Source organism: Sinohyriopsis cumingii, chromosome 2 (assembly GCF_028554795.1).
Source record: "Sinohyriopsis cumingii isolate HCF-2022 chromosome 2, ASM2855479v2, whole genome shotgun sequence".
In the NCBI taxonomy this organism is placed as follows: domain Eukaryota; kingdom Metazoa; phylum Mollusca; class Bivalvia; order Unionida; family Unionidae; genus Sinohyriopsis; species Sinohyriopsis cumingii.
This window is the reverse complement of record NC_142962.1, coordinates 68,717,758-68,745,697: the sequence shown is the minus strand read 5'-3', so window position 1 is coordinate 68,745,697 and position 27,940 is coordinate 68,717,758. Positions and strand designations below refer to the sequence as shown.

At 35.3% G+C, this 27,940-nt stretch overlaps 1 protein-coding gene across 1 annotated transcript in view; it reads right to left on the bottom strand.

Annotated features, from left to right (window-relative positions):
- Positions 1-18,352, bottom strand: part of LOC149805103 (uncharacterized) — a 64,031-nt gene extending 45,679 nt beyond the window's left edge. The window contains exon 1 of the mRNA XM_089947351.1: positions 17,850-18,352. Coding sequence (XP_089803477.1) covers positions 17,850-18,088 — 239 coding nt within the window. The 5' untranslated portion in view covers positions 18,089-18,352. The remainder of the gene's footprint in view (positions 1-17,849) is intronic.
- Between the last annotated feature and the right edge of the window lie 9,588 nt (positions 18,353-27,940).

Here is a 27,940-nt window from a genome sequence, read left to right as displayed (position 1 = left end):
TAGCATTTTCTGATTCCAGTTGTGTACTTCTGAACTAAGGGTCTTAGTGACATCATCTACTATAGATTTATGTTATGTGTGAAGTAGTTTGTAAAACTACTTAAATCTTCTAATTACAAGTCACAGAAATCCTTCATCATAAATTCTGATAGATTCAAACATTTCCCCCAAAATGTCGTAAATTGTTTCAAGCATTTAATTTAAAAGTGTTAGATATTAAGGTGACAATGTTAACCTGGCTTTACGCTACAAACGCTTTAATCATTCGTCACTCATAACGACAGAGTTTACATTCAGAATGTTTGTAAGCCAAGAACAGTAACGTCTTTCGGTAAGATGTTAAATCATAATATGATGCAGTAAGAATCAGGTCAAAAGTTTAATTATTTAATGAAATGTACGAATCACATTTTAAGAAAAAACAACAATATTTTCTTCAAGCTGGAGGAAACTATAATAGGCTTGAGAACGGTATTTTAACAAAGAAATTACCCTGCTTGCTTTAACTTTGTTTTCATTCACATTTGTTTTTGTTTGTAGTATAAATTCAACTAGAATTACCATTATTTTGATCCTTCTTGTCACAGCTGAGTGCTGGCAAATAACTCAAATGACAGAAATGGCCTCACTGGAATATAAACTTTGTGCACGGTTGTTATATATGCTTCCATTTAATACAAAGTCTTATTTAAGGCTTGATGTAGAATACTGCTGTAAAGACTGGAAAAGTGTGATTTATTCTACTCATTTCAAGAGAATAGGATGCAACAAAGCTGCTTACGAATGTATCAGTACAAGAACGTATGATAAGTATGCTGTCTGTTGCAGATAATACGCATAACGCATTTTTTCGTTAAGATAACACAACACTAACTGAGCCAATGAGTTATTGTTTTTGTATCCTATCGTAGTGCTGAGTGTATTGTTTAGGACATTTATCTTGCAAACGCTGATAAAATTATGAATATCTTCTATTTGATTGGTTCTTTGCGGAAGATTTTTGCTAACAGGGAAGAAGATCCTTGTATTCAACAAAACACAGTATTGAGGCATGCACAGAAAATAAAATGTTTATAGTATTCAATCTACTGGCTTTTATTTAGAATGCCAAAGCAAACAGACGTGATTAAACCGGTTCTAAAAGTGCCATTTTGTATTAAACGTCCAGTTATTTCATTCAAATGCAATGCTTTCCTACTGTATACCCTATACCGTTATTATATAATTATGTCCATGTTAGTGCCGAGTGTAAGCAAGATAGTTTTGGTGAATCCATATTTTTGACTAACACGCTGAATAACGTAAAAGGAATTTAGAAACAATGAATTATCCGTAGAATGAACACAATTTGTTTGATTATGCCTTGAATAACATAAAATTAATTGAAAATTTATATGGAACATATTTTTTTTTAATGATTAAATAGACGATATTTATCGATAGGCATTAACTGTTGTGCACATAACTGAAATAGGTGAAGAATATAGTTCTACGGTGCATATTTGAATAATTCAATCCTGAAAAGCATAGTGTCTACTTTTTCAGATTTGGGAGGTATAAGCATTTGACTAGAATTCGTGTTTTACAAATATACCTACTATATACCTGAGTTGGTCACATTCTTATATAGCTTTGAGGTGATTAAAATTTTCATATTTAAGCCACCCCCCCAAGTGACCGAATAGTTGTTTCTCTGATTATTTAATCCACCCCTGGAGTACTACTATAATATAAATAGGACGCATACCTATGGTTGGTTCTTCTAAACTGATGGGACCATGATATGCTCCTGTACCATAACTTGTGTTATGCTGAGTCTATATTGACAAGAATTATGAACTTCGACATTTATTAACCATTTCCTGTCGAAAATCATTAAGATGGCACAGAGAGATGTGATAAAGCGTATAGAGGGGCTCCTCAGTTAGGCAATGGAAGAAATATACGCTGAATTTTGGCAGTGAGGACATCAAATTCTACGTTTCACCACTTCCTACGAATTTCTGACACTCCGTTTTATTTTAAAGTCTACATGCTCTTGGTAAAAGTACTAATAAATATATACTGTTTTGTATTTCCGGAAATGGTCCAGAAAGATCACAAAACTTATCATACCCCATCTTAGTATCAAGCAACTGATAAACTTTCTCAAGATCCATACATTTAGAGAATGCATGTACCCTTTAAAATGTTGGGACGGCATCTTAATTCCGAAAAAGCATCCTGGATGGAGAGTTTTCCCAGAATTGAGACATTTTTAATATTTAAAGTAAATATATAAACGTGCACCAAAATTAATGAATGTGGCCATCACATTGTAAATAATGATTCAACTCGTTGGATGAGTATGGCAGTGCTTGTTCCTATTATTTGTTAGTTAAAGTATCATATTACACATCACACAGAACGCTGCCTTGTAAGATGAATTTTACTGTGCAGTAAACCAATGCTTGGTCAAATTCAAGGCGACTTCACAATTGTGCTTCCGTGTCGTTAAAGATACAGAATAGAAATAGGTGTAACCTTTGTTATAAATTCAACATATCATTATACTAAATGCGCGAATCAGCTGTTATTGCGCCCAGTTATAGTCTCTAAGAAAATATTGAATATTTTTCTCAGACTTTCTGTAAATTCGCTGGCTAGCGAAGAATGTTACTTGTGTATACAGAAGGAGGCATTTAAAGCCCATAAAGAAAATAAAATGTTTTTGAGCTGAACACCTTAGCTCTTGAGTGAAAAGACGACACAGAAAATTGCTGTGGGTTCACTGGTTTCTGGGAAGCACTCTTCTACTAGAAATTCCATTTGTTTCATTCAAATGCTACTGTTTACAGAAATTTCATCATGACCTTTGATAATTTGTCCCCGTTGTATCTAAGTACTTGTTAGAAAAACTATGATATTCTCTGTATATCTGAGTAAGAAACTTACTGTTTTGGTGCCGTTAAGTGATTCAGCATGATTACAGAGATAGCCTGCAATTATAATGTGTCATTTACTGGTTAACTCGCATGCAAAATCAGATAGAAGCATTACAAGGTCTCAGTTTAATGCGTTCCTTAACTCATTGTGTGACACAGAATACAATCAATAGCGGCCATGCATTGTTGGTAATAATAGTGTAGAGTGACTTCCAATACAGACATACAAAATTGATACATTTTAATTTTGATTGTGAATTTAAGTATTCTAAATCGAAGAAAGGCCATGCGTTAGGGATGAATTTAAAGGAATATGACATTCATAGATCATGAAATCATTCAGAATCAGTTTCTATTGGATATATGTCGTCTGGAATACTATTAGAAATATCTCCGACAAGAAATGCTCAAGGAAACACTTGAATAAATATGGACAATTAATCCATTTATATGAAGCAGTTGGAACTGAAATTAGTGCTTCCGCGCAAGTGTAGAAATACATTTAAGTTAACTTTCTCGAAATGGAAAAGATTATTTCCGAAAAAGCCGCGACATAACACTAAATTAGGGACATATTTCACGCAAATGTTGAAAGATTGGGATTATAGGAAATGTTTGTGACTCTTGATTTACTTTAATAAATATTATGTGGTAGCTAATGGATATATAGATACATTATTACCTTAACTGTACAGGGATAAAATGAATCTGCAGTCGTCGCTTTGCTTGAATTAACTTGGAATCAAGATCCTTTGCTATCAATGCAAACTTGACTTTTGTAATTGTCTAATAGTGGGTATGTATCCTTCGAACAGGATAATACATTTACATCGATCTAAACCCGCGACTATTACTGAAATATATATTTTTGGACGATGTTAGACTGCTTTTGGTTAATAATTTTGGATGATATTAGATGGCTCTTTCTTGATATATATTTGATGAATTTTTACGGCTCTTGGTTGATTATATATTGTAATTACATCCTCTCTCTCATAGCTTTGTACAAATAATTTAGCCGTAAGGGAATTCTGAGAAGCTTGAAAATGTTTACCAACCAACGGAAATATAAATCTTCCTCTAAGCAAGGATTGTAGATATCTTGTCAGCCCTTTTTTTTATAAATGTACTTCTAATTCATGTATTTATTCGAGGTACAAATTTCTATAGGGATATATTAAGAGCATTTTGTGAGACAATATCTATTGGAGCATAAAATATTGAATAGGCATTGAAACAGTCGAGCGCACACAGTGTAGAATGAGAAATCGCTCACGTTACAAGTATGATGACATTCTGTCTGAACGTGTATTGTGTACATGAGAGAGAGAGAGAGAGAGAGAGAGAGAGATGATGATGATGATGATGGTGATGATGATGATGATAATGTGATAATAAACTCGCATATCAGCTTAACTGCAGTTTAAATAAAATTTTGGCTTGGAAACAACTAGACAAGTTTTCTCCACTTTTTCCAGTTTCCCGGATCATCGTTCGAGTCCATTTGTAATTTTAGACGATGTATTTTTGTTATAGCTATGCACAATGCGGGCCCCGTGTCGATCGATCGATATGAAGTTAACCCACTATGATAAAGGGATTGTACTGCTCACAATGTCATTGGAAGTCTAATCAAAATCTCATGCGTGATCAAAGTTGGGAACGCAAGAGAAAGAATACGTTATTTTGTAAAAGATGTTCTGTTCCTTTGAAAGTTGTGAATCACATGCACAACTGTAATACTCAAACGGAAATATTGATGAAAGTTGTTTCTTCTCTCTGATATGGGCTCGTAGCGATCCTGGCACAGTCCAATGCAACGATTGGAATGTCAAGAGAATTTTCTCTCCATTAGTTCTACACACAGATTGTGCTAGAATTTAAACAAATTGATATGGAGCGGTATTCTTTCATACTTAAGAAGAGCTTAATTTTTTTCCAGTGAAGGCAAATTGTCTGTGGAAGGTTAGCATCGGTTTCTTAATAGTCTATAAACATCTCTCACTTGTCCGGAGGCAGATCTGTTTTTAGCCATGTTGATTGTCACAAGTCTACGACTGAGTTCTTTACAAATAACTTCTCCCGTGAGAGAGAGAGAGAGAGAGAGAGAGAGAGAGAGGTGGGGTGGGGTGGCGGAGGATGGTGGCCAAATCTCTTCTACACGCAATGTATCTTGATTTGCTACCATATCATGAGGGGGTGAGGTCAAAGCGAATGAATTCTACACAAAATTTGCATTCCAGACATAGTCAGTCAAATGTTCTCTCTATTAAGACCCATATCAGAATAAGACGTCAATTGTTCCATAAATGGTGGCATTGTTTTAACAATTATCAAAACATGTCCATTGTGATTCTGCACCATCTTGCTGATGATGATATTAGGATTTTTCTGAAATCTAGATATTAAGCAATAGAGGAAGAATAAATCTTTCATCTTAAAAAACTTATATGGTGGCAGATTTCCGCCAACCACGTTACTTATCCACTTAAATAAGATGACATATATGTTAACATAATTATAAATAGGTCATCCTAAGAAGAAGAAATATCAAACGTTTAAATTCGAAGTCGACATATCCGTTTGCTTTAATGTTTCCTTAATAAGAGGACACTTTGACATAAAGTGGCGTTAATGCCCACTTCTGCCATCTGAGGGTGCATATTTCTCTGCCTTTCCACTTAGGACAAAACTACAATTAGGTCGTCTTCAGGCGCAAAATAAGTTTACCATTCAAAGCCTAGCCGACATTACGTACTTGAAAGACGTTATTTCGCCTACGATTAGGATAAATCGACTTATTTCGCGCCTGATGACGCCCTATTTATAGTTATGTTCAGACATTTTAATAACTTAGACGACTTATTTAAGTAGATAACTAGCACAACTGGGCATTAACATGGCTCTTGGTCAAATTATCTTTTTATTAAGTCGCAATTATCAAATGGAATGTCAACATATATTTTTTTATACAAAAGATGACTTAATTATCGTCTTATGTCGAATTATTTATAAGTATGTAAACATATTGGCGAGTTGTTTTCAGAAATCTTCCATCATAAAAATGCACGCATGTGAGTACATTTGTTCTAAATTACAAATTGAAGAATTCTTTAAAGACTCTTTGTTCAAAACCAATCAATGTAATAAAGATATCAAGAAATTTCAAGTTGAGGCAGAAAATGTAAAATGTGTAGTGAAATTGGGGCCACAGAAAAGACGCACAAAACTCAAGTAGCATACTTTCATTTTAGATTAAAGCTGATCAGTCCCCTACACTCTAAATGTATCACACTGAAGTTAAAAGCTCGCACTGAATTGAACAGCACACTTAGGTTAATATAATTAGAAACGTTGGGGCTTCTGGGGGATATATGCAGTGCAGAGTGATTTTAAACGGAACAAATCCCGTCAATTTCGATTGAAACATTGCTGGTAAATGTTAAACAGAATGAAATAAAACATCAATTGTTGGAGATAAAAAGCCGGTTTGTGACACGGAACAATACAGTTAGAGATAAATTTCATAAATGAGTTCAGGATTGCAAATTATGAGAGTTAGTGCTATTTACTACGGTGGTAAGAACTTTCAGTTACCGAAAAATAGAGTTTACATAACGTCCTTCTGACATTATCTTCTGGGTGATTTGACAATTGACATTATATTTGATATACATTAAATTCTTAATTGTTTTTGTTTTTATTTCAGTATTATTTCCCCCCACCCATGGCAAAGCGCACAGTGGGTAGATGCAGTATGTTAGCCTGTACACACGTTTAATTATGATATCATAAATGTGATGTCACTTTTAAATGGTACTCGGTTCATCCATGTCTCTTTCTCATGCGACGAAACGGCCAAAGACTCTCCGAGTATTTGTTTAGGTGCATCAAGCGCTCTGATACAGATTAATCATAAAATGACGTGGTTGTGAGTTCTATATTATAAAAATGCAACAGCAGTCATGTAAACGAAAATGAGACATCCAACGAAAGCGTATGAAGCCACTGAAAATCTTTTGCTAATTAGGACATTCCGTTGTGCGAAACAAATATGATTTTTAAAAAAAAGCCCCTTGACTGACCCTTACGTGTTGATAGGTGTACAGAATAATGAGCACTAACCTTTATTTTATTTGTAGTGATTTAGAATTGTCCTTAATATAACGTTTATGTTTGTTTAACCTTGTTGAAAATTTATAAGAAAGCGCAGAAAATATTTGTATGTTGTTTTAGAGCAAACATTTCTCACCAACTTTTTCAAATTGTTAAATTTCGATACAAGCCGTTAACTTCCAAGAAATGCACCTTTGATAATGCTTAGTGTTGGCGCGAAAACTGAAGTCCATGTTCCAGACTAATGAAGCTGAGTTTGTGCTATCGACCAATAAATAGTTCATTCTTATTACAAACAAAGAGAAAACTTAGTAAGAGAAAGACAAGAAACCCAGCAAAACTCATCCTGTCTTGTGTCAAAACCTTATTGTAAGCTCCTTTAGGTCGAATCGAATGATATGTGATTTAAATAAATCTGATTTTACTATGATTTGGAAAAGAAAGGGATCTGAGAATTAACTATGTCGTTGTCATTCGTGACTAACGCGCGACTAAGTACGAAAAGAGTATCATCAGATTTGAATTTTAAATTGTGCTGGTAGATCAGAAACAATGCAGTACCTGTGATTTTCAGGTGGATGGATTGGACTGCTGCACTCAATGTACTTACAGGCATGTGTTTACCCTTTTCGAATATGAGAACCGCGGTAAATCAACTGGTTAAGCGTTGGTATCGTAATCCAGGGGTCGCAGTTTTGATAACCGCTCAGGCTAAACCTGGTCGGCTGTTTCAGAATTTCGTTGGGAAAGACTCCAATTTCCCTGACATGATCTAGCCAATAATGTCCTTAAAGTGCATTTATAAATCAGCCTACCAATAAAATGTTCGCTTAGGAGTGTACACAATACATGTAAATACAGTAAGAGGTTTTATTTTAAACTACACAAACCGTGGTATTGCATTTGTATATTTATAAATTATTAATGGACCCGTTGTCAAAAACGTTATAAATTCCATACAACGCCCATGTTCAGAAGCCATATGTCAAAATTATGCTTATATGTGACCTTGGGGGATACCAGGAATATAAATGACACTCTGAACATTGCGTATTTACATAAATCACGCAATTGATGATAGTATTGGTGCTCACTTTTGTTGTGAACAAAATCCATTCATGTCGAAACAAAATACCTTGTGCATAGAGGTTTGTGTGGGTAACAAAAGTCCATTAGTAAATGCCGAGAAATAAATTTGTTTGAGCATTGTGTAGCATGACATCTGTATACATTACATATCGATCGTGTAACACCACTGTAATGATGGAGATATTGCTGTATCTATGTGTAACAATACAGGTGGGACCTTTTGTGATAACCAGTGCAGTATAAATATAGATGTATATACCCCCTCTCACTTGTATGTGGGTAATACAGGGAAATCTACTACTCCCGGGATTATAATTTGTCATAATGACTTAGCTTAAGCATTTCTGTCGGACATTAGTTTGCCTGCCAGGCCCAGGGATACTTTCGGAGATTAGTTTGCTTGTTAGGCCCATGCATACTTTCGGATATTAGTTTGCTTGTTAGGCCCATGCATACTTTCGGAGATTAGTTTACTTGCCAGGCCCATGCATACTTTCGGAGATTAGTTTACTTGCCAGGCCCATGCATACTTTCGGAGATTAGTTTGCTTGCCAGGCCCATGCATACTTTCGGAGATTAGCCAGGCCCATGCATACTTTCGGAGATTAGTTTTCTTGCCAGGCCCATGCGTACTTTCGGAAATTAGTTTGCTTGCCTACCCATGCATAATTTCCGAGATTAGTCTGCCTGCCAGGTCCATGCATAATTTCGGAGATTTGTTTGCTTGCCAGGCCCATGCATAATTTTTCACCGAAAACCTTGCATGTTATCAAAAGGTTTATTTTGCTCACATCCCCAAACGTAAAATGAGCGCTCAAGTTAAAAGAGTATTGTGAATACTGATGCAACTTTAATACAATTAAACACTGTTAGAAAATGTCCGCACTTTACGATACACAGCTGCTATAGTACGTTCACGTCAGGACATGTATGTGCACCTAGTTGTATTGTTTTCCAAGCATCTTGAATGCGAACGGAATTAATTGTAGACAATCAGCAGGCTGTAAGAACATGAAGGAAACATGAAAGGAAACGTTCATATATTTGCAAGGTCTGTGGCTTTGGTTCGTTTTGTTGGTTTAATACTGAATGTCACCAGAGAACACACACACACACACACACTGTATTTAGGCCATATGTTTGTTCTACACGTGGTAAAGGTTTTGCTAGACAAAGAGATCTAGGACATTAGAATAAAATATACATTCAGGATTTACAATTTCAATGTGTAATAGGTGGCATTAAATGTGCGGACAAATCCAAACTGAAACACCTCTTTTCTGAACATTATTCGACTGAAGAGCATATTTGCAAACTTTGCGATAACAAGTTTCATTTCGACTGCAATTTTAGGAGACACATAAAGCTGCACGATCATCAAAGACTTTCATAATCCCAAGTTTTGTGGGGCAACCTTTCGCATGCAATGCAATCTTAAACCTTCATGATGAACAACAGGCTTCCATGTGTGTCAAAAATGAAATCTGCAAACATGTTTCCAATACCAAATAGTATGTTCAGGAAAACATACAAAGACAGCATCCTAATTCTTTGAAGGGGGAAGGAACTAAGCAGGAATATTAGTATATCAAACTGTAGGAATGTGTAACATTCTCTCCGGTAGGAGAAAATACATTGCAAGTGTGAGCTGGATCCAGTACGGCCTTAGCAAACGCTGGCCCTATTTGGATTTGGCGGGGTCCCTTGGATCACGGCATTTGGAAATAAACTTTTTAAAACATTTTTATATGATACTGAACTTATAATTTTCTTCCATCGCTTTAAAATTACTTTCTGTCATAGACGTATTTTTAAAAATTACTAACGCGCAGGGCCCCTGTGAAAGCGGGGCCCCATTGGGCCAAATCGGTCTAATGGGCATAAGACTGGCTCTTGATGGATCTTCTCTACAAGTTGCTACTTTACCGATGACGGAGAAGTTACATTCATCAGTAAGTAAGTAAAGAATTACAGTTGACCTATCAGGGCTGGTACGATCATCTCTTTTCTTTATAACATCTTTAGTCAGAATGATGATTATAAGCTTTCAGTTCGTCAGAGGAAATCGAATGATGAAGAATGGCCTGGTAGTTTGGTGATAATTTGCATGCACGAGCGATACGGAAATTAAACAAACTAAATATATATATTGTGATATTTATTTTATTATTTTCCATAAAGTTTTCCTGGGGATACACATGAAAATGTATGAAGTGTCAGTGACAAATAACTCATGAATATTAATTTGTAGGTAATGAAGAGTAAAGAATGTACTGAATTTTGACCGTGAATTTATGCCAGTTTGCTTTATAAATCAAATTTAATAGTATGACAACATCGTAGAAAAATGCACCAAAACATGTGATTAGTCTACCAAAACAATAAGACTGATGATACACATCTAACGTAATTTTTTAAAATATGCAAATGATGCTTAGTTTGTCATTACGTTTTTCAAGGCATTGAATACTTTCATAAATGTTTAGCTTATTATTGAAATTGATTAATTTTTAAACTGGAAGTCATAATTATGTTAGTGTTTTAAGACCCACACTCACATATACGTCGGTCTGTACTGCAAATAGTGTGCACCCTGATGTCTAAGTCTAACATATTTTTGCAAATACTATATTCTCTTTAGTAATGTAATAAGTACAGCAGTACTGTTTTCTTTGTATATTCAAAAATTGCACAATATCATGATTTACACAGATACCCTCTTTTCTTGTGAAGATAATGCAGTACCTATCATTGAATGGATTTATTTAGTAAGGTCACCTAAGTAAAGAAAAAAATGAGAATACCAAACTTATTTTAAACGAAACTATCCCATTATAATGTATCTGTATTTATTTTTGTTTGAAGTCAATCTCTTTATAAGTCCCGTTGCAAATTAAAACAATATTTTCCCACGTATGTTTACAATTAAATCTGGCCCCATCGCGACAATCAGCTATAACATAAGATAAATGATTTATTATTAGGAATAATTCATAATTATGTTATTACCAGGGCGGTTGATAAGACTAAAATTAGAAGACAAACATTTATAAACATGTAGCGCGTAAATCCTAATTCTGGTCGTAGAACATGACTTCTCCATCTTTTCTCTATATTTAAATTAAACTAATTCCATAACTTAAACAACACAATTAATATCGGACAGACTGTCGGGCGGGCAAGGGTTACACAATACATACCAGGCACATTTATTGCAGGGCAGGAAATAACGAGAAAAAGCTGTGTGTTTCCTGCTCTTGAATGATTATCTGTCTATGTTTACAGTTACATACAAACCATAACTTGGGTTTCATTACATATTGATTTCCGAAACGCTGATTGCAATGCTAGTCTCGATAAGATGTCAGCACATGAACTGTATGCAAATCACCAAAAGGCAGTGCTGTGGATATAATTATACTATTGTGACAATTCTTCTTCTATCTCCTCTCTCTTTCTCATTAGACTCTTTGACTGGTAAAATACATTTAATGTAAGCATCATTCAACAATGAGTTTGCTAAATAAACTATTGGTATGAAAGGATTTTTCCATAGGAAAATTTGCCAAAAAGAGTCTTTTGGGAGCAGTGGTAACTTGTTTCTTGACTGTATTTCAGGAGGATATGTGTCTTAAAGTAGTACATACTACACACATTTTATATATGTGGCTCTGGCTTAAAATAAATAAATAAATAAATAAATAAGTAAATACATAAATACATGAATAAATTAGTTAATCAATTACTTAATTAATTAATTAATACATAAATAAATTAATTAATTACTACTACTAATAATGATTGAAAAGATGAGGAATTCCTTCCATTTTTCTCTAATTATAAACGACTTTTTTCAAACAAGTTCAAGATCTTTATTACAATATTAAGTCGTGTATCGTTTTATAAGCGAGGGCAAAATTGGAATTCAGTTCAAAAGAAAGAAGATACTAACCCTATCTTTTAGGATTGCATGCAGCAGGGGCTGTTTATGTTATGCGTAAAATGTATAACTCTACCAGCAACCGTGATACTTTGAAATTGTTGCAAGGATAAAAGGTTTGATGATCAACCATGAAGACTGGTCACAAAAAAGCCACATAAACTTTTTCTTACTTTGTACATGTCCATAAATTGTAAAACACACGACAATAAAGCTTTAATTATTCCTGCCAATGCAGATAATAACATGAGTCTGTTTATATGCTGGTTGTATATGATAAAAGACGTCAAAATAAAAACATACTGTCGGCTGCATTATCCTGTTTCACTAGGAATAATCGGAACAGTTCACAAGCCCTTCATGCAGGCGACTCTTGTGTTTTTGGTTTCTTTTAGCATTGGGAATACCTCGTGGCTTAAAGCACTCTATACTATGGCCAATAAGTAAGGCCTTTGCTATCTAGCGATTTGCTGTCCAGTTTTGGATATTATCCCTACGCCAACCAGCTCGGAGGGCATGTCTTTATGTTCAGAGAAGTAAAATAGTTTCAAACACGTTTTCCCATTTCTTTGTTTATTTTCATGACTTGCGAAGATCGGTCTAATTTATGTCTGTATTGTAATTATAACTAAGTAAAATTGTTCGCAAAAATGTGCTTACGTGTTGTTTCTAAACGTTAAATTACCAATGCCTAATTGTATTTTTGTTGTCAAATCATTTGTATAGGAATTACATAGTTTTGCATGTTGTCATGTTCTTCAATTTCCATGGTAGTCCGCAATCCCATAATGCCACATCGAAACCAATGAAGTTTGGGCTTCAAGCTGATATTGTTTCAGCTAAGAATAAGTCATTTCAATCAATTGTTCACTGTAATGAACGCTGTGATAGTGTGTTGATGACTTTAGTTGGTTAACAAGATTAAGAGAATCTATGTTGGGGTTTGCACCGAGAAAAGGAAATCCCATTCAAGGGGGTATTTGTTTACGAGGCTCTGCCGAAAGGGTTGATAAAAATATAAACCTGCAACTGGGATTTCTTTGTCTTCGTACCAACACCGACACAGATTTTTTTACACCCAGTGTTTTCCAATAAAATTAAAATAACTCTGCACTTTTGCAATTTAGTTAACAGATTCAAAACACAATATTATTCATCAGGTACTGTCATTGCTCTCACTCTATATAAATGTCATCAGGTCTTGTACCTTTCTAATGAAATTCTGAATAATTATCTAAGTAGAATCTAGCTATATATGCCGTTCTTAGAATAGGGAAAAATCAACAACAAAAAAGTTATAATTGTTACGTGTTGGACGTATTATGTAACAAGTGTCTCGAGCCATTTGCTACTGTTGTTCAAAATACAGTACTGTACGTTTATGCGAATATATTAATGAGGGCAATGGAGCGACCTGTCAACCCGAAGTAAATAATTCTTCGCACGAGAAAAAAGAAACATAAAACCTTTTGATATTATTACTGTCTTATCATATGTAATCGATGGGTATCATATGAAAATAAAAATAAGTTATTTATATCTTTTATACAGATATCTTTTACCTTTCAACAGTTCTAATTTGGGAAAAAAATCTATGGTAGAAAACGGTACGATACATTAGAATATTACGTACAGACTACAATACAGTTATAACTAAGTGTGTGGTGACGGATCAGATTTCATAGTCATGATATTCTTGGAAATTAATATTTACTTTCGTGGAAAAATGGCAAGCAGTGCTATAGCTAATGCAATGACATGCTACATGGAAATTTTCATGTTGAATATCGCATGGACTGGTGAGTTAACCACTCTTATTGGTAAGTGCAGGAATTTCCATTTGTTTACAAATTTTGATTCAATTGGATCTGTTTGGGGGTGTTTGACTAAGTTTGAAGAAGGCAGGTCTACTTTAAAAAAATTGATTCAGCTGGCGTTCTTTGGGGATGTTTGACTAAGTTCGAAGAAGGCAGATCTAATCTAACACATTTCTAATTGTTGTTTTCTTTGCAGTATCTCTTGAGAGACTTTAAATATTTAATTTTTTGTAGTCAGTGATGAGTATAGTCCGTGTGCCTGGAACAGTGTTTTTCTGTCATAGTTGGTTCCACATAGCATAGCGAATTTGATCCTCTCTGTAGCTCAGTAAAGTTTTAGGTCAGCGTCATTAAGTGAAGCTAACAGCATCTAATTTGTTTCACAGAAGTATATAAAACTAATTAGGTACTTTTACTAGATTTAATGGCTGAAAATGTACCGAGTTAGGCCTATTGATATGATAAAATGCATAATGATGTGTGGAACGAACTTTAGTTTCGAGCATAACAGCAAATAGCTTGACTTTGTGTGCTTGCGCGTGTGTCTCTTTGAAAAGTTCTATATGGTGTGTTCTCAAAGTTCGACAGACCTTAACTTGATATATGTTTTGTAATATATCTGTTGTTGTTGTTTGACTTCGAACAACTCCGTCAAGCACAACAGAAGGCAACAAGGGTTTCTTCTTTTTATATGTAGTTCTTATAGCCTGGACTGAGATGACCTGACTGAGACAACCAGACTGAGGTCAGAAAACACTGGACAACAAATTTTTACAAAAGTCATGTTACTGAAATAAAATTAGTCAATTCTTATCAATTTTTATGTGCTGAACACGAATATGACAGTCAAATTGCAAAATTGGCTCTAGTTTTTTTGTAATCTGCAAGAAATTAATGTTTACGTAACGAAATGCATTCCAATAGTAAAAGGTCAACTGTAATAGCCTACCTATAAAAAATCAAGTCATTGACTACATCTTAGATTTCTTCGCCTGTCTCTTGTACAGCTGTTCGGGAGCATCTCTGAGGAGTGTCCAGCAGTAGTCAGCCAGCATTGTAGTGGACCATTTTCCCTGGTATCTTTGTTCCATTGTTGCGATATCTTGATGAAAACGTTCGCCGTGTTCATCACTAACAATACCACAGTTGCTAGGAAAGAAATCCAAATGGGAATGAAGGAAGTGAATCTTTAGAGACATATTGCAGCCAAGTTTCTTATACTTCATCAACATGTCTTCTACTAGTTCCTTATAGTTTTCTGCCCTAACATTTCCGAGGAAGTTTGTAGAAACTAGGCGAAAAGCATTCCATGCTTGTTTCGCGTCACCTTCCAGCAAGTTGTTGAACCGGTCATCTTTGAAAAGCTCTCGAATCTGAGGACCCACAAAAACTCCCTCTTTAATCTTTGCTTCGCTGAGTCGAGGGAATTTTTCATGCAGGTATCGGAATGCTGGCAAAGTCCGGTCAATGGCTTTCACGAAGTTCTTCATCAAACCTAGTTTGATGTGAAGGGGTGGTAGCAAGATTTTCTGAGCCTCAACCAGAGCTGGGTGTTGGATATTCTTCTCTCCAATGGCTACATTCTGCCTGTGAGTCCATTCCTTCCTCATGTAGTGCATTTCCCTTGCTCGGCTATCCCACTCGCATAAGAAACACATGTATTTTGTATATCCTTGCTGCAGTCCCATTAAAAGGGCAACTACCTTCAAATCACCACAGAGGTGCCAGCTGTACTTGTTATACTCAATGGAATTCAGTAGCTGCCTTAAGTTATCGTATGTCTCTTTCATGTGGACAGCATACGCTACTGGAATAGATGGAAGAATGTTTCCATTGTGCAAAAGCACAGCCTTGAGACTCAGTTTCGAAGAGTCCACAAATAGTCTCCATTCTTGTGGGTCATGAGTGATTTTTAAAGCATTCATGAGGCCCTCAATATCGGAACAGAATATCAGATTACTTTCCTTTCTGAAGAAAGGCTCCAATTGCTGGTGGCGCTTTCGATATGCAGTAATTGTGACATCTTCTTCTAGAAGATTCCATTGTTGGAGTCTTGATCCTAGCAATTCTGCCTTGTTCTTTGATAAGTCCAAATCACGAATCAGGTCATTTAGTTCTTCCTGTGTTATTCTGTGTGGGGTTGATGATGCACCACAGTGAAAATCTGGATCACTGCATGCTGATGGACCAGGAGAAGAACAGGTCGACTCACCTTTGTCTTCGTCAGATGAATCAAGAGAATATTCTGCTGGAGGTTCTGGAATAGGAAGTCCCTCACCATGTGGAACTGGTCTCAATGCAGACGGAATGTTTGGGTAGACTATTCTCGACTTCTTTCGCTTCGTTATTCCGCCGGAAAGAGGAGGAACCAAGCAGAAGTAACAGTCATTTAGGTGGTTGCTTGGCTCTCTCCACACCATTGGGACTGCAAACGGCATTGATGACCTTTTGCAATTCAACCACTGTGAAAGCTGTGTTGTACATGTAGCACAGCATATATGCGGAGCCCAAGGCTTGTCTTGGTCACCAACCTTGCATCCGAAGTAAAGATGATATGCCTTCTTCACTTGAGAATTGATACTTTTCTTCTGGTTGGCAAATGTCACTTCCCCACAAATATAGCAAAAATTGTCCGCGGTATTAACACACTTTCGAGGCATTACTGTTCTTTATTGTACGTAAATGGATAAAATAATAAGTTTTATGTAACAGTAGCTTGAACTGTCTCGCACAACGTCTAAAATATTTTAAATGCTGAACCTATCTGATTGGGCTTTATATAGTACACTGCTTACGTCAGCTTCAGCAGCCGCCTGGCATTAGTATAATAGGCCTACACATGTATAGTACACTGCTGACGTCAACTTACTTCAGCAGCCGCATGGCATTAGTATTGCATTGCATCAGAAAATGATGCAATCAACTGTGGATGATGTGAGCATGATGGTATTATGCAATGTTACATCATTATTCCGGATGTTGCTGCAGTCCTACTGGAGAAATTTACACAGTGAAACATAGAAAATGAGGTATATGAATATCTTCAAAACGAGAGCCAATACAAATTTTTCACGGTTATATTCGTGTTCGGCACACCAAAATACTACAGATTAGGGCCTTTTCAAGTCAGTAATGATTTCACTGTTGACCAGTGAAATTAAGGTTAGTAAAACAGCTAGATTTCTCTGTCGTTCTGGAGAGAAAAATGTATATACAAAGCGGCTGTAGTATTTCCGATGTGTTTTCCCGGTCATTCGTGAAAAGATCTGTGCGTATTCCGATTGTCTTCTTCTTCCATATGGTATTTTTTTAATAAGCAGATTAGAATTTACTGGCGCATTTTTACAGCTGTAGAATTTCTGAAAATGCAAAGAACCTAATAGTTTAAACTCATTCAACACTATAAGGATTACATTCACCTCTTTTTCAATGCATACCTTAAAAGTATGGAGGTTATGGGTGCTGAATGACCTTGAAAAGCTTATAATTTGATCTGCAGCGGCGAGTTATATCAAACGGTAAGAGTTTATCCGTAGATGCCGTAACGTGATTTGTTGAAAATTTAAAGCGATGGTAAATTGACGTCCATTTTGCTCCGCCTGTTCCTAATTGTGGCGTGATACTGCAACGTAGATACAGTTTAGCGTATCCTAATGGCAATTCCCTTATGATACCATATTTTTACATCCAGTTTGTATATGATATTCAAACCTGTTCTTTTTCACTTATTATATGCCTACCTTGAACCTCAACCTGCCCTAACTAGACACATAAAACATATTCCTTAGTAGTCCGGTAATCAGAGGTTTGTTTGAAAATAGCCTATTTTGGATGTGTTACATAAATTACTGCTCGTGTAATTTTATCTTCTACTTAATGTCAGTATATATGTCTTTTTGTTGCTGTCTGATTGCAAGCGTATAATAAATAAATAAATGAATAAATAAATAAAGGATTACTTACTTCATAAACATTACAACTCCAACTTTTGCCATATCTGTTTGGATTATATTCCATGATTCCAGAATAAGACGCTTCTGATCTTCCGTAATTTCAGGATCATTTTGAGAAATTCCATTACATTGTACATCGTGCTTAGGTTGTAAGTTTTCTGTTAGGTACGTCTTCTTTGAATTTGTTCTCACCACAGTTTTATTTTTACGAAGTGCATCTTTTCGTTTTTTAGAGTACAAGCATCCCATATTTAATAAAATAAAATAATTATACACCGTATCTCAGCTTGTACTCGAGGTAACAACTCCGTAGTTTCGTCACTTATTTTATTAGGATACCTGTATATCTCCTATAAATCTATTAAAAGACTTTCTGAATGTTACTGTACGTACCTAGTAAGTCATTTTTTCGTAGGTATCATTTTCCACACATAGTGTAAAGTTCAAAGACCATGTTAAAGTTGAAGAACATTGCATTCTATCGGAAATATTTAACATTAAATTATATGAGGGCAATACCTTTCAGCAGCTTAGTACTCGTCTTTGATACTATTGATGCTCCAGCCGCTCGGATTCACATTATATACAGCTATTAAACACGTGACATGGCTTGGATCAATAGCTGAGGCAGTCTCCTCGTAGCCAGTGATCAGTGAATCTTACTTCCTCATAGCTCTGCGTCAGTACTTTATATCAATGTTGACTAAAATTTGGAAACATCACGAAAAGGCAGGTAAATAAAATTGTTTTTACGAGCCAGATTTGTTTTCGAACACATATCCATTCTCAAAAACGCAATTGAAACAATTTTATGAACAAGCTTTTTGTTGAAAATAGAAGTTTCATTATTAAACTAGTTATACAAATCTGAAATCTTACCGTGGTTCCATTCTCATTTAAACTCGGTCACTCATATCTTTTGTTCCCGTGTGGCGTAAATACAATTCAAGGACTGCATTCCAAACTGTTCCCTGTTCTGTTAAAAATTCAAATATGTTGTTCTTTTGAGTGCTGGGTGTGGAGGAAATTCAGTATAGCTGGATATTGAGAGGAAAGAATCTGAAACGTTTTGCTACTCTTAAGAAAGAGATTATAGTAAGTGATTTCCAGAAACTAAACATTTCGAATCGACGCTGAACTAGGTGAATAGTGTAATATTGACAATATATTGATTCATATATCTTTCAACTTTGTCACTCTTAAAGAAGTGGTACAATTGTGTCATGAAATAATTGATCGCTCTTCTGCTCAGTATAAAAATGGATGTAACTATAAAAGCACGAGAAGCTCTATAAACCTCATGAGATTTTGTCATGCCTAAGATGACACAGTGGTTTTTATCCATTTTCCTCTGAATCTTTCCGGTTACGGTTAAAGATATTATTTTATTCTTTCTTTTATTTCATTTTGTTTAATTTTCAAACTTAATATTTTGTTTCTGTGTTCGTGATTCCTTTTCCGGCTTTCTATGATCAAGCGTTAGCCAATGGATTTCGTCCTTTTCGTCACTGCCTTAATTAACACCACAACCCGCATTATTGAGACATATGATAGTGGCTAGAAAAGACAGATAATACATGGTTATTAAATGGTGAACGTATTTCATAAAGAGTAGTATCATATTTCGATGAGGGCTGAAATTTAAAAATCAGAAATTTTGCACGAATGAATCTAACAAAATGATCATTGGATTTAAGTGAACAAATAAGATCTCTGTTTATTTCACACCATTTTGTTGATAATTTCAATATATAGCCACAAACGATGAATACTCAAACTCAGGCAGAACCAAACATAACACAAAAAAGCGTAAGTACTGTACATGCTGTACTCTATACTTGATGCCTTTTGTAGATATATACATGGACGATATACAAATAAATAAATAATAAATGTCCGCCTTACCAGCTTTTAAAATGTATCAACATTCAGCTTCGTTCAACTTTATTCAACTGAGCTTAACTTAATATTTTTCATGAATGTAGACTCATGTATGGATGAAAACTAATGAGAAAAACGTATAATAAATGTCCACAGAGACATCTTATGAAGCAAAATGTATAATTGGTGTATCTAGGCTTGTGTTACTTTAGCATAAGGTATTCGTTTATTATGTATTAAATATAGATTCAAACGAAACCATATGTTCAGGTAGATCGCTTCGAAGAAAGGATCTTATCACAGGTTGAACATTTTAGTTTTGCTTCATTTTGCCTCCTGGGATTCGCGGTAGCTAAATAGTTAGATCGTCGTACTGGTAATCGAGAAGTATCGGGTTCCATACCATTCAAAGCCAACTCGCTTCGGCTGTCTCTCTATGTTCGTAGAATAGGCAGTAAGCTGGAATTTCATCTGCATGATATATCCTATAATACGCTTTAAGCGCCGTTAGGAACCAATAAAGTTTATTTTACTTCTTTCTTATAAAGGTTATTATGCGGTTTTTTTTTATTTCGTGTTTCTTCAGTCAGCCAAAGTGTATGTATCGCTGCACTTTCCCATATTTACCCGACAAAGAAAGTACTATATATAAACAAAACATGACAATTATTTATCGGAAAGAAATTTTGCATATTAATTACATTGTTTCTTTTCAGCTTGGTTTTATTGATATGTTCTGTTTATATTAAATCCTGGCTTATTGTGCTGATATATTCCCGGCTTCGGTTACCATCCTCATTGGAACACAGGTTGGTCACCATAAAGACATGTTACTAACAGTGGGCAGGAGAGCTTTCCTGCCTATCAACAAAGCCATCTGTAAAACTATACATTGAAAGTAGTATTTAGAGCTCTTTGACCAATCATGCATTTGTAAATCTCATTTCATTTACAAGAACATTTCTGGACAACAACTATTTTTTAAACAAAAATACACATAGGACCCTGAAACGTTTGTGATATTTCGATGTTGACCATGGTAATATTTTAGTGTTGGTAACATAAAACCATATAATTTTGAAAATCTGGTATACATATACGAGGAGAATGGCATACAGCAGCATATATGTTTTATACAGAAACAATATTATAGAAAGGTCTATGACATTTCATTGCTGGGTTATATAAAGATGTTCTGCTTTTATATTTATTAAAATCTCGTATAGCGATCGAGAACATATATGAACCACTGCATTTTTTGTATATAACAAAATATTTTTGTTCCCTTTACCGATAGTTATCGTCACTATCTACTGAGCTGAGCGTAAAATACACTTGAACGCTCCTTCACAGTATCAATAACGGAACAAAGTTTGTGATATATTCAGCATTTTTTGTTCTCAGAGAAGCTGATAGTAATATTTAATGAGTTTGAAATAATTAGAAAAATCCCGGCATGAAGAGATAACATGTATTTGTTGATAAGTTCGGATTCGATAAAAGTGCACTACATGCATGATTTGGTACAAAATGACATTCCAGAAAACACAATCTGTTGATTTTGTCGTTTCAGAAAGATCAAAATAGATATCCTGAATTGTTTTAGAAAAGAATCAGATTTAACTATTTCGATTACTAATGATACAATTGAAATTAGTAGCTGCAACTCTGATATCAAGACGGTCATATAGCATGGTGTGAGTAAAGAACACATCATAAATTTGATGTGGATAAATACAGTTTTTTATATACAGCAAAAATTAGTTTAATTCGAAGATCTGGAACATTTTTACAAAATCAAATCTCAACGATTTCACAAAAATAGTAATGGAAAAAATGTTCGATTTAATAGAACACAGGATGCTTCAGTACACAAAGTACTTATTTTTTAATCAACCAAAGGAATGACAAACAATTTGACGTAAATCTAAAAATCATTCATACATTTGAAAGGTTTGAAGAAAAACTGCAAACTGTTGACAACAGACGTACACGTTATAGATCATTTCCTGGTGTTAATGCATAAGACAGCCTGTCCTGGCATCCTCTTAGCATTTTTATACCGTTTCACACTATTGGTCTGGTTGACTTGGAGCCTCACTAGAAAGGAACTTTCCAAAGAGAGACAAGGAAGGGTATATAAAGTATGTTTTATTGCTTGTATGATTCATTTTATTGTTACCTTTTCACGTCATAATTCTTGTTCATCAGCCATAAAATACAATTCTTATTCATTTACTTCATTATTCTAATTTAAATCCCTATGGGGGTTTTCCTTTTTGACCGAGAAGTATATATTTGATCCGCTTTTTATCTGGGATGCCTTTCTGCAGTGATAGTTCTTAGTTTCTACACAAAAATATTTCTCCAACACCAAGACTCAAAATTGTCTTGAAATATAAACACCATACATTTTCTTTTATTACCTTAATTAATTTCAATCTAATTATTACTATATATAATTTTTTCATGTTCGTGTTGTTTACTCTCCAAAGTTATATCATGACATAAAGTTATGATTTCTGGTTCTCGCCGCAGTTTGTTTTTATTATTTATTGTCTGTCAATAGTCTGTGATTCTTGCATATATGTACTTCAAAACCTACATTTATTATTAACAAAACTGATTCAGTTTACTGATATAAATTACATGTAGTTGTGGTGAATGAAAGACAGTGGTGACAATGTAATCTTTGTTTCATATATTGTTCGTGGACAAATTCTATGTTACAGTAAGATGTACAGTTGTAAAAAAGTATCACTTTTGGTCGTTTCGCTATAAACTGTTTTACTAAACTTAGACTACATTTCAAACTGGACCGTGGGAATGCACGTGACAATATCAGTAATAAAATATAATGTTCTACTGATTAATTATTCACAGGTTTTCTGTTGGAGTTCTCACGACCTGTATCACATCTAGAATTGGAAGATGATTATTGACTCTCTGTATTGTGTGTTTAATTTCAAATGTTCAGTCGGAGTATTTAAGATTTCCAGTACAGTTTTATGAAACAGTTTGCAGCACGGTATTAAGCAAACACCATAATGTCTTGGCCTTTACGATATTTTACCCCTACATATATTTTAAAGAACAGTCATGATTTTATGACGGTGTATGTCTATGATAACATTTAGTTAACCTTAAATAATTTGTATTAACTTCTGTTATATTTGTATTCTTTTATGTAGCAGAGGTAAACTAGATGTTAGAGAATTATGTCACCATGGATAAATGAAGTATATTGTTATTATTATTATTATTATCATTATTATTATTATTATTATTATTATTATGGACCTTATACGATGTTTTAAAAGCAAAAGTTAAAATTTGAAGGGATTCAGCACTAAAATATCACCATGGTCTTTGGTTTTTATGAGTTGTCCAGAAATGTTCTAGTATAGCGATACATGATTTTATATTATTAAAATACAATTGGCTCAGAACTCTTAATTTATTTGTATTTAAACTGACATCTATTTACATTCTAATATTGGACATACTGATGACGATTATCGTTCCAAGTAATTTTCTTTTTACAGCTAATGGCATTGTACATATGTCATTTATGTTCGACCAATTAATTTTTTTGTTAGATTTCAAGCATGATGCAGTAGGAGAGAGTACACATCAAAAGAAACTGGAAATACAATTCTGTAATTAGTGCCACATGGCGACGCAAACTGAAAAGTCTGTATATTGCGACATTGTACAGTTTATTTGCAATAACTACCGTGATCACTATTATACAATACTTGCTTGACAGTTTTCTTAGCCAACATCTAAATGGTCTTCCAATGAAGGTTAGTGATATTGTCAAGTTTAAGCGCAGCAGCCAGACTAATACAGTTAGTGTCTTTCGTTGGAAAAAACCTTATACCCGTTATGCAACATTCGTTATATCTATTAATATTGTCACATACAACACAGCATGAAGAATTACGTCTGCCGTCAGACACTTATGTCTTCGGATGAACTGACTAATTGAAAGCCTACACGAAAGACTGCATTGGTATAAGCAACAGCACTAGCATATCCCATTTTTAAAACTAGGGAAGGACATCCAAGCCTTCCGGAATCACCACCTCCTGGTGCTCCTCCTGTACGTATTAATCCAGGCATTAAATGTACTAGTGAAACACTCAACTTCCTGTCGCCAGATTTGAAATCTCCGAATCAGACATTCTTTGTTCAGTGATGATTTTACCAACTGTAGCTGATATAGTTTCTGTTGATGTTAGCATAACGATGTTTGGTGTCATTGATGGGCAGCCGCTGACAAACGATATCAGTTAATGTTATGAGGCCTTCTGATCGATCCACGAGGTCGTTAGGGCAACACTGTCCACAATGCCTCTTCCTTTAATTTCTTCTTCCTGTGGGGGTAAAGGTGTACATTTTGGTTTTAGTTTTCGCCGCCGTTTCATCTGTTACTTTACCCATTTGGTCCGTTGTTCCTCTGTATCTAATTTGAGTCTAGCTTGTTACTTTATCCATTGTTGTATTTGTTCGTGTTATTCTGGTGTTTTTGTTGGTTGTGATGCACGCTTTGTCCGGTGTAAAGTTGGACGTATCTCTTCTATATTGGCTGTACAGGTGCTGATATTTGTGTTGCACGTTTATATGCTGAATGTTTGTGCTGTTTCTTATATTCAAGTTTTTTTTTTTTTAATATTCGTGTCTTTGCTTTCATTTTGTATTTGTTGCACTTCTTCTTCTATGGCATATTCAAGATCGGGGTCAGAGTCTCTAGGTTTTCGTTGTCTTAGCAATGTTTGTCGATTTACGTACAGTTTCATAAATTCTGCACATAAAGTTTCACCTTCTTCTTTCTTCCAACCATAAACGCATTACGTGCGTTTATCTAATGAGTCCACTAATCGCCGGGACATTATTTCTGTAGAGTCGACTTCCTGGATACCATTTTAGGCCTTCCAACGTCGACGTGTTTATCATGTGTCTTTGTCATTTATGGTAATTTTATCATGAGCTTTTTCCAGTTATCGGGTGCGATAAGAGCGACACGATTGGATCTTTGAAAATCTCCACAACAGCTGTTACGTTAAAGTGTTGATCCGGTGTTTACATTTGCGACATGTGCTCATCTGGCAGTTTTTATATCCTGGCAACTGTCTCCGTAAGGGCTTCTCCAGTTTCATCAATATCTTCTCTGACTTCAGCTATCGCTGCTGGTACGTATCTAATAGTTTAGGAAGTTGCTCTTGATGTTTTCTTGATATCTCTGGTGCGTTTAGCTATTTTATGAACGGGACATGGTTCTTCTTCTCGTCACGTTAACGCTGACACCTGTACGGTTGCGCCTTTTGCCTGTTTTAAAATCATTGGCACTTGCCGCAATTTCCTTTCGGATTTAATCAGTGGCGCAAATATTTGTTCAAATCCCGCTGTGATGTCATCTGGTGCAGATTGTCGCGAATCTAACATATCTTTTATACATTTGGACCTGCAGTAACATTGAGAATCAATTCCTTGTGCTTTCGAGCAGCTTTACGGCATCGGTTTTGATTCTCTTTTATGACATCTCTGGCAGACATTTTAGATAACTGTGTTTTAGTGTTAAATTGTCGCATCCATATCCACTCGATATTTACAGACGAGTCTATCAGTTCCAGTCAAATCAATGTTGATCATTAGTGGTTCGTGCAATTATATTATGAAACTCATCCCACTAGTGGTCATTGGCACTCCAAATCTAATAAATATGCATGCGCCACAATGCCAAGAGATATCACCAACATGTTATTGTTGTCAAGAATAACCTTGGGCACATGTGCGTATCGTTGAGTGAAATAAATCGGGTCGGTGTTTTTGTGTCGACCCCGTGGGAATATTTCGAGTTGGTGCTCAGGTATTACATCGGCATACACTACAAGACTGTTTTCTGTTGCATACAAATCGTAAACTATATACACTTCAATAATGGTGGAAAATAAATCGACGGTGGAGATGTCATCGAATGATTCAATCAATAATACAATCATGCATTCATATTGTGTGCGTTGTCGCACAAACACACATATTGCAAATCCATGTCGAGTTGAAACACATAATCTACGAGCTGAGATTACTGTAACTTGTATTTGTAGTGGAGCAAAGAAGTTCTCGTTTACTGGTGTACGGCAAAGTTCCACTGGTGTATGCAAAAGGTCACACATGGCGTCTTTCCAACGTGATTGACCAAGCAAGCGTGAGTGGTAATGTCCAAACAACAAATGGGGTTCCTTAGGCTGATCTCTTATTTCTTCCATATGATCGTGTACGTGATCGACATGGCCGATTGCACACAAGCAAATACGCGCAAACCATAACCGATGTTGCCAATGTATACAAAGAAATTGACAACAAATGATTCTGTAATTGTCGAAGATAAATTCGATCAAATTTATAAACTTTCACAATTAACATAGCCACGGTTAATACATGTGCATCCTGGTAAAGAATTTCTTGGAACTGTAGGTGCTCAGTTAGTGAAACATCGTGTTCGTGTTCGCGTTGTACATGTCAGTAAACATCGTGATCTATTGTTGGAACGAGTAACCGTACACTCCCGCACGGTTATTCGGCGATCATTACGAGCAGAAATTGTTGATGAGATCTCGGATATAGGACACTAGCTCATAGGGTGCTGAGCGATCGCATGAATGGGTAGCACTAATACCATAAGTCATAACAGCACTAAAAATGAAGTTTGTATATAGACTAAAACCAGCCAATGCGATTAGACAAAAGTCAATCCCTTAGGCATCTGGATAGGTAGAGAGAGAATCTATGTTGGGGTTTGGATCGAGACAAGGAAATGCTAGTCAAGGCGTTGCCTTATTTGTCTCCCCACGAGTCTTGCCGAGGGGGCAGACATAATGTAACCTAGCGACTGATATTTCTTTGTCTTGGTCCAAACCCCAACGTAGATTTTTTTCACCCAATATTTTCCTTTGAAGTAAAAATAACTTCACTAGTGTAATATAGTTCACGCCAAATGTTTACGTGCGGCTCGTTAACAAAAATGTGTTAATGAGGTCTGTGGTGTGACCGTTGCATCCGAAGTACACAGTTTATACGCGCGAGCAAAGAAAAATAACAACATAAAACCCCTCATAGTAATGAAGTATTATCACATTTAATATATGGATGTTATATGAAATTAACAATAAATAATTTAATATGTATTACAAGAAAATGTTTCCATTGCATCAGTCTCAATTTTGAAAAGTTTTATTGTAAATAATGAAACGATCTCTGCTGTAGTTATACTTAGTACAAGCTGTAACGAAGAGTACTAACATGTTGCATTAGATTATTCAAGGGTAACTAGATATCTGTGTCGCTATTGAATATAACTATCATTTCCTTTGGAGGAGGTGAAATTGTTTGTGATATACTTGTGCTGTAATTGATATTGATTATAAAATCACCCCCGTGTTTGAAAGACCCTCCAAATACGGACCGAGCGGATAAACATGTGCTGAACCAACACGGATTCTTTTAAAATTTAGTTTTCTGTCTTGGAAATATAGCCAGTGCTACAGTGAAAATTGCGCATAGATTAATGTGTGTATGGATAAATGGTTCATTCTGGCTGATAAGTGCATTATTTGTCATTAATGATTGCAGATATTTTTTGGATTCAGCTGGGGCACCATGGAGATGCTTAACAAAATTAGAAGAAAGCATGTCTGACATAACACATGTATGGCTGTTACTAAGTTCTCTGTAGTTGTCGAGAGAGTTGGGATTTTAGTGGCCGGTAATGTGTATAGCCTGAGTGTCCCTTGATTAATATAATCTCTGCTGAGATTTTGGACCAAGACAAGAAAATTCCAGTCAAGGCGTGATATTATTTTTCTCTACACGGTGCTATGAAGTGTAAAGGCCTAGTCTATGCGCATTGATCAGTGTTTTCTGTCATAGTTCTTTCCATACAGCATTGAGAAGTTTATCATATCTGTAGCACAGTAAATTGTCAGGTCAGCGTCATTAAATGTAGCTAACATTATATAATTTGTTTCACACGAAGTATTTAAAGCTAATTAGGTGGCTTTAGCTACATTTAATGACGCTAACCTGAAATGTACCGAGTTACAGCTGCATATAGGATACACTTGACTATGCTGTGAAACTAACTTGCAAAATACAAAAAATAGCTCGAAACTGTGTGCGTGTGTGTCTCTCAAGAAATGTTTTGTCTGGTGTGTTCTC